At 40.4% G+C, this 20,064-nt stretch overlaps 2 protein-coding genes across 2 annotated transcripts; both read left to right on the forward strand.

The window, feature by feature from the left end:
• The first annotated feature begins 225 nt into the window (after window positions 1–225).
• c26h9orf85 (chromosome 26 C9orf85 homolog) lies at window positions 226–5,330 on the forward strand. Its single transcript, XM_086173777.1, has 4 exons — window positions 226–420; window positions 514–620; window positions 2,054–2,167; window positions 3,951–5,330. The coding sequence occupies exons 1-4, from the start codon at window positions 319–321 to the stop codon at window positions 4,081–4,083; spliced, it is 456 nt and encodes a 151-aa protein (XP_086029903.1). The 5' UTR covers window positions 226–318; the 3' UTR covers window positions 4,084–5,330.
• Window positions 5,331–9,319: 3,989 nt separating this feature from the next.
• On the forward strand, window positions 9,320–17,766 carry gda (guanine deaminase). Its single transcript, XM_086174082.1, has 14 exons — window positions 9,320–9,559; window positions 10,834–10,922; window positions 11,057–11,228; window positions 11,436–11,523; window positions 13,234–13,339; window positions 13,442–13,469; window positions 13,584–13,691; window positions 13,880–13,987; window positions 14,098–14,195; window positions 14,966–15,033; window positions 15,360–15,515; window positions 15,744–15,862; window positions 16,151–16,178; window positions 16,741–17,766. The coding sequence occupies exons 1-14, from the start codon at window positions 9,431–9,433 to the stop codon at window positions 16,812–16,814; spliced, it is 1,371 nt and encodes a 456-aa protein (XP_086030208.1). The 5' UTR covers window positions 9,320–9,430; the 3' UTR covers window positions 16,815–17,766.
• The last annotated feature ends 2,298 nt before the right edge of the window (window positions 17,767–20,064 follow it).

Consider the following 20,064-nt stretch of genomic DNA (forward strand, 5'->3'; position numbering starts at 1 on the left):
ACGACCTATCTGGTTGCAGTGCAGATGCAAAAAATAAGAATTTCATTATCCACGAAAACACGTTTAAATTGTATATTTTATCTTTATGTCTTTTTTTTTTGTTTTTGTTTTTTCATTATTTGTTTTGACCCTGGAATAAGCCGAAGTGAATAGTGGCGGTAACCGTTACGTATACCACGTGACTAAAAGCAGGAAGTGTATCCGCGTTGTGAAAATACTTCTTCCGGGTCAAATCTCCATATGGATGGTGGTGTATCTTTTTTTTTCTTAGCTTGGCTAAAGTGATACAATACGGTTAATATACGGTTACTAAACGAGATGAGCTCTCAAAAAGGCAATGTCTCTCGGTCACGAGGGCAGAAATATCAAAACTCAGTTGCCTTCAAAAATGACAAATACGGAGCATCTGTGCAAGTAAAGGTGCGAATACTGTACTTGTTGACCTTTTTTGTTTTCTATGCAAGAAGATCTGAGACATTCCCAACATGTCTAATCATGTGATCGTATTTGTAGAAGGCAAAATCGAAGGTTCACGACGGGCTCTGTCTACACTGCAAAGATGTTCTGGAGTGGAAAGTCAAGTATAACAAATACAAGCCTCTTACACAGCCTAAAAAATGGTGAGTGTATTTCACGTGTTTTCAGCAGTCATTCTAGAAATATCACTTTTGCTATTGTATATGTATGCAGTAGGCTGCCATAAAGATATCTCCTAAGTAATGGACACGGAACGCATACTGCATGGATGATCATTAAAAAGTTAGTCAGGTCTTTCATTTACCAACTACAATGTAACATTTGCACATGCAAAATATATACATGGAATAATACTCAGGCATTCGTCCCTCCAAAGATGCACACTCGTTCTTCCTGGCACCACAGGGTCCTCCCTGGCCAGATGGCATCAAGCCCATACCTCGAAGAGGAAGAACCCTTACCTTGGATGACTCCTATTGCTGTTAAACCTATGAAAGCAGAAGTAGATGCTGAACTTTAGTAGTTACAAGCAAGTTATGTAAAACACTATCAAATTTAGGAAGCAGGATTCAAGCACTTCTAGTGTTGTATATCTGTGAATTCTCCATACATGCCCTCAGATATAAAGCCTTCTCCCTATAATGAATACTCTCCTCATGAACTAGCCACTTACAGAGCCAACACACTAAAACATATACAATTATTTTTTGAGAAAGCTATAAATGATTTGGTTACTATGTCATGTCTGAGTGGTAACATTCCTGACACAATATGTTGAGTTTTTAGGACATATTATGATTTAAAACATGTTTTATTGGAGAGAACGTATACAGACTGTCCACCTTTGACAAGGATAAAAAAGAAACTTCTCCAGAGCCACCACAAGAGGGGGATGTATGCCGCAACTTAGGCACCAAAGTGTTGCATAATTTTTATATAAACAAAAGGAAGTTAATGGTAATGGCAGGAATTTTCAACCTCCAAGACTTATCTTTGCTATTGGCAAACTGGATACATGACTGCTTTCAGAACTCTTTTCCTTTCAATGTGCGTTTTTATTATTTGCTTTGTTGCGTGTGCCAAGAGACACTCATTAACAACAAAAGATATGTAAGGTACACCCCAAAAATTAGCTGATTTCCCCAAATTTGGTATCAGATCAAAGATGGTCACCATTTTTTTTTTTGATGACAAGCAATTTTTTTTAAATTTTATTTTACATTGAAGTAAAAAACACAAAATTCCATATGGCTTCACCTTTGACATGCATTGTGAAAACTTTTTAAACTTAGTGACTTTTTGTCTTGATATTTGTGGTCTTGCTGTTCTGTGTTTTGTTCTTTTGTATTTTATATCTTTTTTTGCTGTTCCTGTTGCACTGAAATATGGAAGTATGAATTCAGAAGCCCTTCAATCAGCAAGTGTCAGAAGGGCAAATGCTCCCTTTACCAAGAGCAAAATAGCTGGTATTTTGATCAGTCTGTGTTTTTGTCTAATATGTCCATCACAGCTGTTGAAGAAGCATTGTACTTTTTTAGCTCTTAAAAACTGTATTTGTTCATTTTGCCTATTTCAGTGTCAAGTGTTCTCAGAAGAGTGTAAAGGACGCTTATCACATCATATGCAAGCCCTGTTCCACTCAGCTAGAGATATGCTGCAAGTGCGGAAAGAAAGAGGACATAGTTATTCCGTAAGTTCTCCTGTATCAGCTAATTACAAAGGGCTCATACACCTGCATTTTTTAAGACTGATGTTCTCTAAATGAAGTGCCATAAGTACAATAACCATCGTATTTAAAAGTAATCAAGACAATGTATTTATCGGGGAAAAAAAACATTTGAAAGATGTACAACACACAGCCTAAAAAGTGTGATTCAACTGCCTGTAATCCATCCATCCATCCATCCATCCATCTTCTAATGCTTATCCTGGATCAGGTCGCGGGGATGACCAGGCAAAGCAAAGAGGCCCAGACTTCCCTCTCCCCTGGCCAAATGGTCCAGCTCTGTCTGAAGGATCGATAGGAGTTCCCAGGCCAGCCTAGAGACATAGTCCTTCCACCATGTCTTTGCTCTCTCCTGGGTCCTCCTCCTGGTTGGACATGCCAGGAACACCTCACCAGGGAGGTGTCCAGGAGGCATCCTAACCAGATACCTGAGCCGCCCCATCTGACTCCTCTCTATGTGGAGGAACAGCGACTCTACCCTGAGCCCCTCCCGATTGGCCGAGGCTCTCACTCTATATCTAAGGGAGAGCCTGTACACCCCTTGGAGAAAGCTCATTTCAGCTGCTAGGATCTGCATTTTGTTCTTTTGGTCACGACCCACAGCTTGTGATCATAGGTGAGGGTAGGAACATGGATCAACCATTAGATTGAGATCTTCGCCTTTCGGCTCAGCTCCTTCACCAGGACAGAGAGATGCAGAGACCACATAATTCTGCCTATCGATCTCCTGTTCCATCCTTCCCTCACTCAAGATACCTGAACCCCAGGGCCCCACCACTGAGAAGCTTTCGGACTACCTCGTCAATTTCAGTCCCAGAAAGAGGAGAATCTATCCAGAGTCCACTGCCTCTGCTTGCTCATTGGAGGATGTGTTTCAGGATTGAGGAGACCTTGGGTTTCTTCCTTTCACTGATCCACAAAGTCTTGGGTTGACATCAGCAGCCCACCAATCTGCCACCTCGACAAGGCACAGAAAATGGCCCACTCGGGCTCAATGTCCCCAAGGCGAAGGGAGGCTACTGTCTCGTCCACCAGATTGAACCCCAACATGCAGGCGCTGAGTCGGGGAGCAATCAGTCTGACACCTAGTGAGAACCTCTCATGCATAACCTCAGGCTTCTTCCCTGCCGAGAGGTATTATTCCATGTTCCTAGAGTTAGCTTCTGTAGCAATGGATCGGACCAACAAGGTGCCACGTTCTGGCCACCACCCAGATCACATCGCAACTAACCCTTCCTATGTGTGGTGAGCCCAAGGGAAGGGGGACCCACATTGTCCTTTCTGGCTGAGAACGCCCGAGCCACACGGGGGCAGTCCCGGCCACCAGGCACTCGCCATCATTCCCCATCTCTGGGCCTCCAGAGAATGGCCCCAGTGAACTGCATCCAGGCAAGAGAAAACCAGGTCTATTCGTCTTTTTCATTATTTGAAGTCTTCTTGAACCACGCTTGGTCTGGTCCCTCACACAGGACCTGTTTATCTTGTGTGACCCTACCAGGGGCATATAACCCCTGACAAAATAGCTCCTGGTGATCAATGGGACATGCAACCCCTCCAGAATGATAGATGCAGCTTGAGGAGGGGCCCTCCCATCATGATGCATTTGATTTTCCATACTAATACAGGCATGATGGAATAGGTGCTAACAAATATTACCATATCATATTCATATATCACACCATTTATGTTGAATATATTACTAGTACATTGGTACAGCAGATGATAACTTTCTTATTTCCCATCACAGAAGTAAGTCATGTCAGGAAAAGACCAAGGAAGAGGAAGTTGGAGAATGTGACAGTGAAAGGCAAAGAAAAAAGGACATGGATGCCCTTGAAAATGAAGATTATGATGAGTTCAGTGACTTTACCGATGAATGACATGAATTCAAAGACTGATTTTAAAGACAAGGTCACTTGCATATCCGAATGTGTCCTAAACCAATATTTACCAAAGAAACAAAAGAGACAATACAACCAGTGGACCTATTGACACTTTGGAACTAAATTTGATTTATATAGATTATGATGTTTGAGATGTCACTTTACTAAAGCAAATTAATGTTTCTGGCTTGGGGCAGTTGATTTACACTGATAGTTTTAATATTGGCGTATTGAAATGATTACTCATTCATTCATAGTTTTGTATGCAGTTCTCAAAAAAGTAGTTGGTTTAAGAACAAAATATAATAATGCTCAATGTATAGGAAGTAAAACTGGTCTTACTGCTTGCAGACATGGGTCTCCGTCAAGATTTAAACTGAAATTCGAACTAAAATAGCTGATTCATTTAATTATTATTATTTATATCGCCATTCTGTCTTAATAGCATTGTTTCTGGTAACTATAGAGGTCTCTACAAAATGTGCTGCCTTTTCAGTAATTTAACCGGTTTTATTAACAGAAAAAAATATCATGTTGATCAAAGTGAATCATTTATATATATATTTATATATATATATATATATATATATATATATATATATATATTTTTTTTTTTTGATGCATGGGTGCAGATGTGTGGATTTTAACTCCCCATCCCCAAGAAGTTTGTGATTGCAGTTTTAGCTATGTTCAAAAATTAGTTTTTTTAGTAACAGTTTCAAATGATTAAAAATTGATATTTTGTTCAACCGGATGTCTGGAAAATGTCAGGATGAAGATGTGACTTAGTTGGCCAAAAATGAATAAAATGGACATCATTTTGAATGTCTTGAAACTTGTTGCAATAATTGCTACAAAAGTATTGCAGTTTCATTTAGTTTTAATTAACCTGGGAACAACATCTTTTCAAGAAATAAGGGGGATATAAGTGTCCATTACCTTTTAAAGTCAGGTTTGGAAATGCTTATATTGGAGTTAAAGTGTATATACGTCACAAAGATTGTGTAAACAGCGTTCCCTGACCTCAAGTTCTCCTTTACTTAATTTGTTCTAGCTGTATTTTCAGCTTCCCTTTACACTTCCAGTACCTTGACTTGTCCCATTGGATATATTTCTAGGACAGCACGCCACTTCGTTTTGACTGGGTTTGACTTGTTTATCATCATGGGACCTTGATACATTATTTACCTATGTTTTTAACACAGATCATGAACTGCAGATAAATAAATCTGGAATGGTAAAATTCACTTTTATCAGGTGTCATATTTTCTTCACGGGGGGTTCTCACTGGTTAGACACAGTCTAGTGTTCAGGCTTGGGGCTGGCTAGTGGCCATTTTTTTTTTATTTGTTTTGTCTCTTTTTTTTTGTTTTGTTATTTATTTTCAATTCACACTCTCAGGGTTGCAGAGGGGCTGTGACCGATCCCATCTGGTGTGCAGTGGGGTTCACTCACCAGCCGCCAGTCTAACAGAGGACCACATAATGTATAGAGATATGCAATAATTCACACAATCACTTGCAGGTCTGGGTAATTAAGAGTCTTCTTTTAACAAACTGAATAATTTTGTACTGTGGGAGGAAACTGGAGAACACTGAGAAAATCCAAGCAGACTCGGGGTGAACATGCAAATAGATCAAAATCAGGAACCTTCTCAATGTGAGGGGGAACCTTTCCCGATACTTTGTAAACAGGTTAACAGCAGTCATCCCATGGATCATTAAACACGATGTATTTTAACTCTACCTAATGTGCTATTAATGTTTGTCTTCATGATGAAGACAACACTGAATCTAGTTTTACCTTGCCTGGATGCGGGTCACTGGGGTCCCAATCCGGAGCCAGGCCCGGGGGTGGGGCTCGATGGCGAGTGGCCTGTGGCTTAGCCTTCACCCATGGGGCTCTGCCAGGCACAGCCTTTAGGAACAACATGGGTCTCTGAAGAGGAGGGCAGAGCTGTCAACTGATCACCGCTTGGTGGTGAGCTGGCTGTGATGGTGGGGGAGGATGCCAGTCAGACCTGGCAGACCCAAAAGTAACGTGAGAATCTTCTGGGAACGTTTAGCAGAGTCCCTTGTCAGGAGTTTCAACTCCCACCACCAGCAGAACTACAACCATGTCCCGAGGGAAGCAGGCGACATTGAGTCCGAATGGGCCATGTTCCGTCTGTCTTCATGAAGAAGACAACTCACTTTCATGAGTGAGTGAAGGATGGAGTGGGAGATCCATAGGCGGATCAGTGCGACGTCTGCAGCAATACAGACTCTGTACCGGTCTGTCATGGTGAAGTGGGAGCTGAGCCAAAAGGTGAAGCTCTCAATTTACAGGTCGATCTACATCCCCACCCTCACCTATGGTCACGAGCTTTGGGTAGTGACTGAAAGTACGAAATCACGGATACAAGCGGCAGAAATGAGTTTCCTCCGCAGGGGGGCCGGACTCTCCCTTAGAGATAAGAGTGAAATGTTCAGCTGCTGCTCCTCCGCATAGAGAGAAGCCAAATGAGGTGGCTCTGGCATCTGATCAGGATGCCTCCTAGACTCCTCCCAGGGCAGGTATTCTGGGCATGTCCATCTGGGAGGAGACCACGGGGAAGACCCAGGACATGCTGGAGAGTCTATGTCTCCAGGCTGGCCTGGGAACGCCTTGGGGTCCCCCCAGAGGAGCTGTACCATGTGGTGGGGGAGAGGAAGGTCTGGGCCTCACTGCTCTGGCTGCTGCACCTGCAACCCAACTCTAGATAAGCGAGGGGAAGATGAATGGATGGATGTTATTGTACTTTATGAATCCCTTGTGGGAAATTCCTCTCTGCGTTTAACCTAGAATGGATGAACTATGAACTGTTGGCAGCCAACTGGCAGCACCAGGGGAGCAGTTAGGGGTTCATTGTCTTGCTCAACAACACTTCGATACACTCGGAGGAGCTAGAAATCAACCAGGAACGTTCAGTTCCATGGACGATCGCTGTACCCCGTGCATCACGCCGGCCCCTCAATCGTAACATAATTTGAATTATTGATTTGAACCTGATGTTTGGATAACGGCATGTGTTTGCGAAAAGAATGGTAGATGATAATTTGCAAACCAAAATATATCTCTGCCCTGTGCTCAAGGCAATTATTCGCACACACCTCTTGAATGTTCTGTGTAACAAAATGAAATCTTACATATGTAAACATATTACATTTTTTTCTACTATTTATAGAGCATTTGTAAAATGTGGGTCACTGAAAATAGGATAAAGGATAAATATGATTCATTTCATAGTTAACTCAGACAAAATGCATTTTTGAACAACTTTTCCAGCTGAAAGGTGACCAGAAAACATGTGTCATGCTCTCGTGGCATCTCAATTGATGGGTAAAAATGCTTAACAGCTGACCCCTCTTCCAATTCATATTTTCAGTGTCCAGGGTAAATTATGGGTTCATCTCAGCGTGAGAGCAGTTGAGGTGATTCGGGTCATTCGTCTTCTGGGCCATGGTGTTGGCAGGATCACACAAGTTAATGTGTTTCTAGGAGATAAGCTGCCAAGGGGACGGCTCTCTGGACAATCGTCATTTTTGGCCAAAGTTCACATTAAAACATAAATGGGTGACCTTTGTCATATGTGGACTGCTGAATTCTCAAGTATTCTGCTTTAAAAAAAATCCTGTGTACATCAGTGGTCTGGAAGTGGGAAGGAGTCCCATGTTTCTTTTTTAAAGGCTTGGTTCATGCATTCCTGCAACACTGAATAAAACATGGTTCAAGTTTGCATTCTTTTTCCTTAGGCAATAATTCCTTTGTGCATGGTAAAACTCAGTGCTGTTCAACTGTTCTCTAAGGGTTTCTGGCCATCCCGTCGGTGTAATCCAGTAGTTTGCTTCCACAAAGCATTGAGATTTTTCATGGTCTAGATATCTGAGGATCCTCAGAACAAATCAACTATATTGATTTTTTATCAGTCAAAAACAACTTCATTGCTAGAGTAGGAACTTTGCAATAAAGTGTTATTCTGAAGAAGGGGGTGCAGAAATAATGGGGCAAGAGAAAGTTAACTTTGGAAGGATTGTATCTTTCTGTCAAATGCTTTGCTTGCATTGTAATATGTTATGTGTATTTTCATATTCAAAACCTTTTCAAACCTTTTCCAATTATAAACAGTTATTAAAATACTGCACAACTATTAGGGAGAAAACCTATGTTCTAAACATGGCAAAAAGCGAGATAAGTGCCCAACATTGCCTTAGTCCAGTGAAATGGGAACCAACACAAAAGTTTGCTGATGTCTTTCACATTGGGCTGTATTTAGTTAATTCGGAATTTCACATTTTTGAAGTTATTCATCGAAAGAGGAAGTGGCACATCATATCAAACGTTAAAAAATGGCTACAATCGTTTGAGGCACAACCGTCCCTCGGGCCTCACTTAGACATTGAACGCCTTTCTGTCACCTGTTGCTATAATCTTACATGTTTGGCCACAGACACACGCAAGCACATGAAGACAAGTGAAGGAGATTTACTTGTTCCTTCACAGTTCTCTTTCTCAGGCGGATTAAAGGGTAAGACAAGCAGCATTTTCATTCACTCTTGAGTTCTCATGCCTGTCACACTTTGACAAAGGAATTTATAAACTTGGGTGTTTTTTATGCAGTTGAAACCGGATACTGTGCCCATTATGTCTTGGTTTCACTTCTCTACTGCTGCACTTTAATTCGCCTTCAAAACATCGAATACTGACGATTCTTTATGCCGATTTTTTTTAGCTTTTTAAATTATTGTGAAGCCAGGTTAAAAGGATTTAAAAACAAATAAATAAAAGTAGGGGGTGCAGTGCGCCTCAGGGATGTCGTTTCCAGGTGACATTGTGCGTATAACACTGGTCACGCAACACAGTGCGACAAACACGCACCAAAGAAACAGTGCGCGGTTCGCAATCTGCGGACTTAGACCCAGCCAGTTGAAACCACAGCCCTTTTCCTGTTTCGGAGCGAAGAAATGCTGATTTTAAGAAAACCCAACAAATTGCGTAATCGATGTAATCTCAAGATATTCGTCGTATTGGAAATATAAATGAAATATAAATCCAAAACATCCTTTCACTTTCTCTTAAAAAAACACAACTCTTAAAAAAAAACACAAGGCTTTGCAGTAACTTTCGCGATCTGATGAGCGTGCCACGCACGCACATACACACGCACGTACAATATCTTTGTGCAGCCTCATTGGTAGAAGGCGATCATTTTCGGTTAGGGCGTCCCTCTGCATCATCGGCGGCTCCCCCTCCGAAATATATCGAGTCAACCAGACATTGCTTGTCTGTATCTCCGAGAGCATTGTCGGACGTGTCAGCCGCAACCATGGCGAACATCCACCGACCATCCGAGCCCGTCACGCAGATCTACAGAGGAACCTTCATCCACGCAACCCGACAAGACCCGGTGCAAATCCTGGAGGATTCGCTGCTAGGGGTGAACTCGAAGGGAAAGGTGTGCCTCTTTCAAGTGCTCTCCACTTCAGTTGGAATTTGGTTTAATATTAACCCCGTGTGTATCTTATGTGATGCTGCAATCTAATAATGTTTATACTGCGCTTATAGTCATATATTACAAAGCAGTTTCAAATTGCATAATTTGAATATGTCAAGCTTTTTCTTTTCGAATTGGTTGCATTTATTTTCATTGTTCCCAGTGGGCAACATTCCAAAAAGTTTTAAAACCTAAACGTCAAACCTGAAGTAGCCTCAAAAAAGGCCATCAGAAGAAGATTGTCCTTTTTCCTTACTTAACAGCTTTATAGAATAATCCTAGGCGCTATGGTGTGGATCTGACAAGCCTAGTCAAGGCAATAATTGCATCTTTATAAAACACAAGTAGGTTTCGGGAAATAATTACACTTCACATGTGTTGCTCTTAAGAAGGTCCTCCTTCAACCCCTAGGGACGAGAGATTGTTGTGTTGTGTTTTTCCATCATAGCAACTGGAAAAATGCTAACACTTTTTGATTACCCATACTTTAATTAAATCCCCTGATAAGTGTGCAATGAACCAAATAATCTAAAATGTTTTCAAACTCCACAAATCATATCAGCTCCATGTCCGTGTCAGAGTTAATTAAAACAGCCAGTAGTAAGCAAACCTTGACCTGAGCCGAGTGGAAAGAATTGGCATTCCTTTTAGTCTGTGCCGAGATGCAAATCTTACAGAGCTATTTTAGCAGCAGCTCAACGATAAAACAATCTCGCCTTCAAACACTCTCTGATCTACTCTCACTTTCGTTTTCTCCCTCTTGCCTTCTTTTTCAGACCAGCTCAAATTCAGTATTGTGCAATACTTTTTGACTCTGTATTCCCCCTACATCCAAAAATACACACAGGATTCTTGCTTCAATTCTCATTTTCATGAGTTGGAAAAAAATTACATTTTTAAAAATCTACAACATGGTGGTTTGCTTCCGCCTAACAGCGAGCAGGTCCCTAGTTCCCTCCCTCTGGCAGCTAGGATAGATTCCAGCCTCCCTGCAGCCCTGAGGACAGGATAAGTAGCATAAATGATGAATGGAAAAAAAAATCAGATAACTTCAAGTTATTTTTGAAGGTGCAAACTTTATACATTTAACAAAATATTTCTATGTGCAATGTTATTATTGTTATTGATGGAATTAATCCCACATACATCTGAGTTAAGTCAAGACTCCTCTGAGTGCAAATAGGGACACAGGTTATTTCACTGGCAAAAAAGCAACAATAAAAATCTGCCATCAGATTGCTTTCGTTGGGAAAGGCCAGGAGCTTGACAAGCTGTCTCGAAACTTTGGATTCTGCCCCTCTGACGTCATTCAGCTCGCAAAACAGTAAGCATTTAAAACTTCCCTGATCATATAATTTTTCCATTTATTTGCATCAGCATTTTTTAAGTGGGTCATTGATGTCAGCATGTTCATATGAAACTTTTCTGATGTTTTTTTTTTTTTTTTTTGCAACGCAGTGAATTCTTTATGCCAGGAATGGTAGACACTCACATCCATGCATCCCAGTACTGCTATGCCGGCACAGCCCTGGATATGCCCCTGCTACAGTGGCTCAGTACTTACACCTTCCCAACAGAGTCACGCTATAAGGACTTGGGGTTTGCACAGAAGGTTTACACTCAAGTAGTGGTGAGTTTACACACGTGAAATACATGGCAGGGTAATTTTCCAAAGGCATGCACAACATCAATAAAAAATTTGGCACAACCTTCACCTTTCTCAATATTGCAAGGTGCCTCAAGAGAATCTAAGACTGGAAATGAGGTGACCAATCATATAATTGGACACAGGAGATAACTTGTCTTTATGAAGTAATATGGTCTTTGTGCTTCACAGAGAAGGACTCTTAAAAATGGGACAACTACCGCATGTTACTTTGCTACAATACATACTGATGCCTCTCTCCTGTTAGGCAAGATTGCAAGTAAGAAGCTACTCACTCAAACCTGAACACACGTACACTTGCTAGATCTAGAAAATTATCATTTTTGGTCTGACATTGTCATATCCTGATATTTTTTAATGCCATATGGGATTGTGGAGGCACTGGAGTTATAATCAGCACTGCAACTGTGCATGATTTACATGTCACCTGGCTTTCTTTGATCGGTTGACAATGTTGGATTCTTGTTTGAGGTGATTGTGGCAGTCAGCTGGTGTGCTTTCTAACCTATGCGGAAGAAGGCTAATCTATTTTCCCTCTGTAACCATTAAGAGCTAATAAAATGACTTATCAGGGAATACACAGCCAATACTCAGCCAATAGACAGAATCATATCTTCATCATAATGTTTAATGATGAAGCCATGCTGGACTTCACACTGGTTAAAACTATTTAACTAATTCAACTTACTTTCACAATTCACTCAATTTTTTGAGATTTTTTTCAGTATTTTTATGTGTATGTGCATGTGATTTGTACTGTGAAAACAGACACTGATGATGTTACAATAAATCAAAATATGCATTTTTGAAAGACTATCTCCTTGTTTTTCTCTCTCTCATTCACTAACTCACTCACTCTCTCTCTCTTTCTCTCATTCTCTCTCTCTCACACACACACTTTGATCGTCTTTATCATTTAGTTATTTTTAATAAAAAAAAATGGGTTTTGGATCAGCAGTGATGTGACATCTGTCATACAAGTGTCTTTTTTGACAACTCTGACTACCTTAATTTGTGTGTCCTGGCTGTTTATGCTGCGTCATATGTTAAGGACTAGAAAATATTTGCACAAAGTCAAGACAGCTCCATAATTACAGAATTTGCATGATAGACTTTGGCCCTTTCCCTATTTTTCTCACCTCTCCATAATTGTATTCAGCAAGTGTTTCAGTCATAAAATTCTATGTGAGCCATGTGTATGCTGCTTTCTGTACTTCTATTATGGTAAATGTGCATACATACAAAATAACAGTTTCCTCAGCACACCTTGTTTTAGCCTGAATGCGAGCTTCTGAGCGTCATCTACCCAAAATGGTTCAGAACTTTGCGTCAAACTAGGGAAATCATAGATCATTATACCATAGTGTGTAATAAAACTGAAATAAATATAACATAGAACAAATCTTGTTAAGAATAAATAGGTAACATTAATCTCTTTCAAATATGAATTATATAAGAATTATTTATCCAGAGGGAACTGTAAGTGTTATACCAACTGGCAAGTTACAAATATTTTTGAAACATATAGAGGTCGCAGAGATGAAGGTGTTGAGGTTCTCTTTGGGAGTGACCAGCAGGGATAGGATCAGGAATGTGTCTATCAGAAGAACAGCACATGTTAGATGTTTTGGAGAAAATGTCAGAGAAGCCAGAATGAGATGGTTTGGTCATGTACAGAGGAGGGATAGTGAATATATTGGTAGACGGAAGCTGGAATTGAAGCTGCAAGGCAGGAGATCTCGAGGAAGACCAAAGAGAAGATTTATGGATGTAGTGGGAGAGGATATGAAGGTAGATGGTGTGAGAGAGGAGCATACAGAGAATAGGGTTAGATATAAAGTTGATTCGCTGTGGCGACCCCTAAAGGGAAAAGCTGAGGAGAAGAAGAAGATTTGGATGAGTGTATAAATGACATAGTTCATGAAGTCATATCACAATATCTTTGCAATATCTTACATCTGATCTGCAGATGATATGGGACAGCGTGCATTGGTTGGCAAAGTGTGCATGGACAAGAACAATTCTGTGCAGCTGTACAGAGAGACTACTGACGAGTCTACCACTGAAACTTGTCGGTAGGTGTGGTCATTCAATTTTGTGAATCATAAAGAACAGATTTTTCAAAATTTCTCAATCACAGACACAAACAAGTTCTAAATATTGTTTGCTTCTTAAAGGTTTATCACTGAGCTTTTGGATAAGAAGGTAATATTTTATGAAAAATAATTCAAAATTTGATAAGAATGTAAGGTCTTCTGTGTATTGTTAATTTAATTAACTCTGTTATGATACTGTCTCGTCTCCTCTGGTGTTTATCAGTATCCTCTCGTGAAGCCAGTGGTGACTCCTCGCTTTGCTCTGTCCTGCTCAGGAGCCTTGCTCAAACAACTGGGAGAAATTGCTAAGAATAACAATCTGCACATTCAGGTGGGCCAGCTTCGCAACCAAGCCACTTCAATATGCACAAAGGGAGTAGTTGCCACTGAGACTGTTTAGCTCACAATTTCCAAAGCAAAATGCTGATATGGAAGAATTCTGTAAAACAATTGGCATTAGTCTACATGCACCTGTATCATCTACAACTGTTAGAAATGGGTATTATTTTCATTTTGCAGAGTCATGTTAGTGAAAATTTGGAGGAAGTAAAAATTGTAAAAGAGCTGTTCCCTGATTCAAAGTCATACACAGACGTCTACTACAAACACAACCTGCTAACTAATAAGGTGAGGACGTGATGTTTTTTGTTTGAAAAATAAAAATTATATAATAATAATAATAAAAAAATACTGTGAAGGTCTGAATATTATTTATATTTGTTGTGTTGATGCCACAGACAGTTATGGCTCATGGCTGCCACCTCAGTGATGAAGAGTTGACCTTGTTCAGAGAAACAGGGGCCTCCTTGGCTCACTGCCCCAACTCTAATATCTCGTAAGTCTGCCTGCTTCATTGAAAAAAAAACATACAACTATATGCAACTTCTTCTTTTAATATTCGCTTTTCTTTTGGGGGGTTCACCACAGGGAATGATCCTCCTCCATCCAACCCTATTCTCTGTATCTTCTTCTCTCACACCAACTGACTTCATGTCCTCTTTCACTACATCCATAAATCCTCTTTGGTCCTCCTCTGGACCTCTTGCCTGGCAGTTCCAATTCCACCATCCTTCTACCAATATATTCACTATCCCTCCTCTGTACATGACCAAATCTTCTAAGTCTGACTTCTCGGGCCTTGTCTCCAAAACATTTAACAAGCGTTGTCCCTTTGATAGATTCGTTCCTGATCCTATCCATCCTTGTCACACCCAGAGAATCCCAACATCTTCGTCTCTTCTACCTCGTGCTCTGCTTTCTGTCGTCTCTTCTAGGGTCACTGTCTCAAAGCCATGCGGCATCACTGGTCTCATAACTGTTTTGTGCACCTTTCCTTTCATTCTGGCTGATATTCCTCTCTTGCACAGCTCCTGATACTCTTCTCCACCTATCGCAAAGTACTCCTGATACCACTGTACACAACACATTTATTGCCAGTGAATCTTAGGTTATAATGCAAAGGATCCACGTAACAATAGTGACAATATATTGTTTTAGGCCATTGCAATAAAGCCAATGAAAACAAAAAAAGTATAATATTGTTAATGGTATTTCTTCTGTAATCAATTAGATGACAGTCATGGCTTTTTCATTTGTCCTACCCAGGCTGTGCAGTGGTTTGCTGAATGTCCGTAGAGTCCTCAACCATAAGGTTAAGCTGGGGCTTGGAACAGGTTTGTATACGAAATTTTCCAACCTCACATATTTTCAAGATCCCTTTTGGATCCTCCCAAGAGAAATTGCACCATTATGATACCTTGAATTAGAAAATAATCAGTGTGATGTCTTGGCACACTGATCTGCCCACCATCAGCAGGTTGTTTGATGGGATGTTTCTGGTCTGATACATGTTGACATCTGGTCTTAAATTATCAATTCAGAAGTGGAGAAAATTCAGATATTTTGAAATTGAGGTTTTTGATACTTCCAATGCATGATGGGCTTTCATGCTGTATGTGCTTTTATTTTGATTGTGTTCATTTGTTTTGTTCTGCAACAGACATTGCAGGTGGCTATTCCATTTCAATGCTGGATGCTGTTAGGAGAGCTTTGGACACCTCTAAAGTTCTGACCATTCAGCACCAAGAGCAAGATACACATGAAACACTCACCTTTGAGGAGGTGTTTAGGTTGGCTACACTGGGGGGCAGTGAAGGTAGGACTTGTTCAGACGCTAAGGTTTCATTATTTGACTGAAAGTTACAATGAAGAAAGTAGGTAAGTTTTAGTATCATGGCTTCCCAATAACAGCCATTTATCTTACCAAAAATGTTCCTACTCACTCTGGGTAGACTCTTATCTACAGGAACAACACAACAACCAGACACAATTTTATCAACAGAAAGACGTTTTTTTTTTAATCATTTTAATCATTCTGTTCCAGCTTTGTCCATGGATGATCAAATCGGCAATTTTGAAGTGGGAAAAGACTTTGATGCTGTGAGGGTAAATGTAGCTGCTCCCAATGGCTGCATCGACTTCACCCAGTGTGATGAACCAAAGGTAAAACAATCAAACTGTTGGCTAAAAAGAAATCTTTGACAGGGTACTCACTCATAAATCTTGTAACGGCATCTGGACTTGCGTAACTTTTTTGTGTAAGAGGTTTCACTTCAGCAGCCTTCACTGAACAGAAGAAGCCTCTTGGATGAGAACCACAATATCTTGAACAAAAATAAGCAATTCCAGTCGCCACAAGAGATTTACCGATAATTGTTAACAGAAACACCAAATTGACATAAAAATTGTGCAACAGAAAATAATTCAAGGCTCTTGTCGCTTTAATTTCAGGTCGTTTTGGAAAAGTTTCTGAACTTGGGTAGGTACCCAATCCAGATAATTTCACACTAGCTACCTAGCTACTTTCTCTCATCTTACACCCTTCTTTTGTGAATACTGTTGTGCTGATTGTGCAGCCCAATAAACTATCAAATTCATGCACTAAACATTTGTTACCCCCATGTACCCCCTGCAGTGGGGAGAAGTCCATGATTTACATGCATAATATTTATATTTATATATATTTATTTATTTCTATTAACCCTACCCATATAGTAGGACTGATTCATCTACTGTATATTTAAATATGACAGCTCTCACTCTGCAAATCAAAATTCCAAGGGAAATATGTCCAAGTATACGGATTGTCCCAAATTTTTATTGTATGTTTCTTTGCACTGTATAATTAGGCATAGCAGTAGGAATTTAAATGAGTTCATTTGTCATTTAGCCTATGTCTCCTCAAAATATCCACCATTGTTGCTGGTTAGCAGAAGTGCACTCAGCAAATTAAACTGCTGACGATACATTCTTGCAAAGTGGTTTATTTCGTGCAGTTACTCATCACTTGCCCAAGGCTTGTCTCTGCTTCCCCCTTTCAGGTGATGATCGAAACATCATGGAAGTTTATGTGGCCGGAAGGAAAGTTGTACCGGAACAAGGAACAACTGAATAAATCCTCTGAACATCGTCACTTGTCCTTTCAGCTGCACTGCTGTGCTATTGTTTTCATGTACTGTTGGGACAAAAAGGGATTTTAATGACCAAAAAAAAAAAGTTTGATTCTAGAGGATAGAAAGAGAACAAGGCTTTATTGGCTTGAATATATAGAATATATATTTGAATGTAGTCTTACGGCTTTATTACTAACAAAATAAGGGATTTTTTCACAAAGTGAGCAAAAGATTTTTCATTTACCTAATGTGAGATCTGAGTCATTTATAGGAATGAGTTTGAAAATCGTCAAACTCCTTAAAAACTAATCTAATTTTATGTTTTTTTGCGTGTTGAGAATCTTATGTTTGTTTTTCTTAGATTTGCATTATCTGTAGATATTCTCATATTGTTAATGTTAAGCTCTCCATGTGGTACTAAAAGTTAACTATATAGAGAAGATTAAATGATACATAAGGATCAAAATCTTAACTGTCAGAAAGTTAAAGTGCACTATTGTCTTTAAATTATCTTTTGTATCGCCGGATTTTGTTCCGGTGCCTCACATGCCTTCTGTCTGCGATGATTATCTCCAGTGGAACGATGATCTGTGATTAGAGGACAGGGATTTGAAGAACACTCTGCACTCCACTTGAACGAATCAGTTGCAATGATTTAGAATGCAGGGAAAAGGAAATCAAAGTGTCCAGTAAAATTTCTCTCTGAACAGACGTAATGAATGTATTAATGGATATCCAGCCATTCCAAACTAGCCAAATCCTCATTAAATTTCATGTAATTATTCAACTTGGTTGATGATGGCTAAAGTGTTATCGCTGTGCCTATAATCAGTGATGTACTGATGTTCTTTTGTTTTATTTAGTTTTTTTTAAACTCAGTTGATCCTCCAAATTAAATATAGTTTTGTTTCATACTTGCACCAATTAAACAAATCAAATACTAATATAATAAAACCTGTCTCCTTTTTATGTAATCTACATTTCATTTTTCTCACCATTACTAGATTACTAAGATAAGATCATTAATCATAATTAGGTGAAATCTAACCATTTCAGCAGCTTAAACACCATCAGCTGTCTTCCTAACCACATTTTACCCTGTGTTTGTAAAGTACATTACAAATGAAATCACGTGTATCTGGGGTCCAAACTATGATTATTGACATGAATTTCATAGGCCAGGAGCAATATGCTTTTTAAAAAAAGATCAGAGACACCTTCATATATTTTTCCAAATATTAAAAATGTTCTTTATATTGAAGTATTCCTTTTTTCAATAGCAATATTTTCTAAGACAAACAGAACATAACCAAGCTACTGTCTCCTTTGTAGAACTATACTTGAATCAGTTTATTTTGCAATGTGTCAATCAATTCTGCCTTGCTTTTTAAGCCAAGGTAGCAACCTTGCTAAATCACAATGTTCACCATCTGGCCCAGACACCAGATAAAGCAACAAAGACTAGCCTAACTGTCATATGTCACTGACACTGAAGCCTTTGCACAAGGTAAATGAGAATAGTCAAACTTTTACACTGGGGACAATGAGTAGTGAAATCACAGATATTCCTAAGGAAAACAGTTCACATGAATATGGTGTTAAGCTGAAACTTTGCAAGGTAAAATGTCTTGTGAAACATACCAGCAAAAAACCTGAGGCAGTGCCATCTTTCCAAAAATTGCTTTTCTTTTCTTGATGATTACAGGAAACAAAATGTGCAAGGTTCATTTCAAAGGCAGAAGTCTCTGTGATCTGCCTAAGATGAAAAATGCTTGGAAAGCAACCAGATGCCCAGAGAGAGAAATCTTTATCTGAGAATATGGCTTCCTCTGACGGTAGGATTTTCACAGGGACTGAGTTATGTAATTATGCAATCATATGAGGTATAAAAGCATTACATTACAATGAGAGTATTTTCATAGGTAAGACAAATTTTGAATCAGCTATTTAAATGTTTTTCACAATGACAAAATGTCCAGGACAGCCACCCCCCTATGGACCCTGAGATCCGGGCCTATCCTGGTGTCAGCTGTAGTGCCACAGCCTTCAAGAGCATAGTTACTTAGTGAACCCACACCGGCCTCTCGCATAATTTTGTAAAGTAATTTATACATAAAATTATCTTTATTCTTTTAGTATTTTAACTTTCCTCTTGATGTTCACAAGCTACCCCATGTGCCTCCCAATTTCCCCGCGGGGACAAATAGTTTTTCTGATTCTGAGTCTCTCCCTCCGTGGGGCTCGCAACTGCAGCCCTTATGGCAGGGGGGTTCTCTTGACCGCACGTATCAACCCCACCCTGCACAATCTGACCTCTCTACACCCATTCCCAAGGCTGCCTGCAGGGTCTAGGGGTGTTGTAGCAGCTCTGGACACGCAGCTCTGCCGGTCGAAGAACTCTTGATAAACTGGTGGCGGGCCACCCCCCCCTGTACATCTGACTGCATGTGACCATAGGCCCACTGAGTCAGGCTCTATTTCACCAGCTAAACGGAACAGCTCACAGGACTTCCTGCCCCGACTGCTTAGCTCCTTACCCCGTAGCCCTGGTTGCAAACACTGTCCAAACCGCCTCTGTAAGGCCCCTACCAAAGTCCCATACTCCCACCTCTTTCAGTGAGACACTGAGCCAGCTGCAGCGCTTTACTCTCCGTCAACCACCCTTCTGCACGGGCTAACCATTCAAACTGGGCCCGGAGAGATTCCCAAGTGTCACGTGCTGCAGAACTCTGGGTCATCCATGGCCGAGACAATGCCCGTCGCGGCGCACCATGACCTCTACAATCATTCTCCGCCACGAGAACAGCTTAAGAGTGATGTGAATCATAATGACAAGATGTTACCTCTGCAGAGTACTGATGGCAGGTTTGGGACTTATGTGTTAAACTTGCTTGCTTCATTGTTTTTGCTTCTGCACAGCTGGTGCTGTGGAGGATTATTCAGCGGAATTACCTCATGGAGAGAGGGTTATGACCCCCAACCTATTGGCCAAGTGGAACAGTGATTGCATGTTCTCCCCACGCCAGGGTTGGTTCTTTCCAGGTTCTTCAGCTTCCTCTTACAGTGCAAAACATTAAGCAGGTTTATTATGAACTCATATCTATCCTTAGGTGTGAATGAGTCGTCCGAAGCAGGGAGGAGTGGCGGGAATCTCCGATGTGACGTCACGTCATACGCATTAGCCAATTTCACCATGGTGTGTCTCACTGGGTCTCCTGGCTGCCTGTGTAGACCTGAACTGACAGACCATCT

The sequence above is a fragment of the Fistularia commersonii genome, chromosome 26 (assembly GCF_037954325.1).
Source record: "Fistularia commersonii isolate RoL2024-O1a breed Wild chromosome 26, RoL_Fcom_v1.0, whole genome shotgun sequence".
Lineage (NCBI taxonomy): Eukaryota > Metazoa > Chordata > Actinopteri > Syngnathiformes > Fistulariidae > Fistularia > Fistularia commersonii.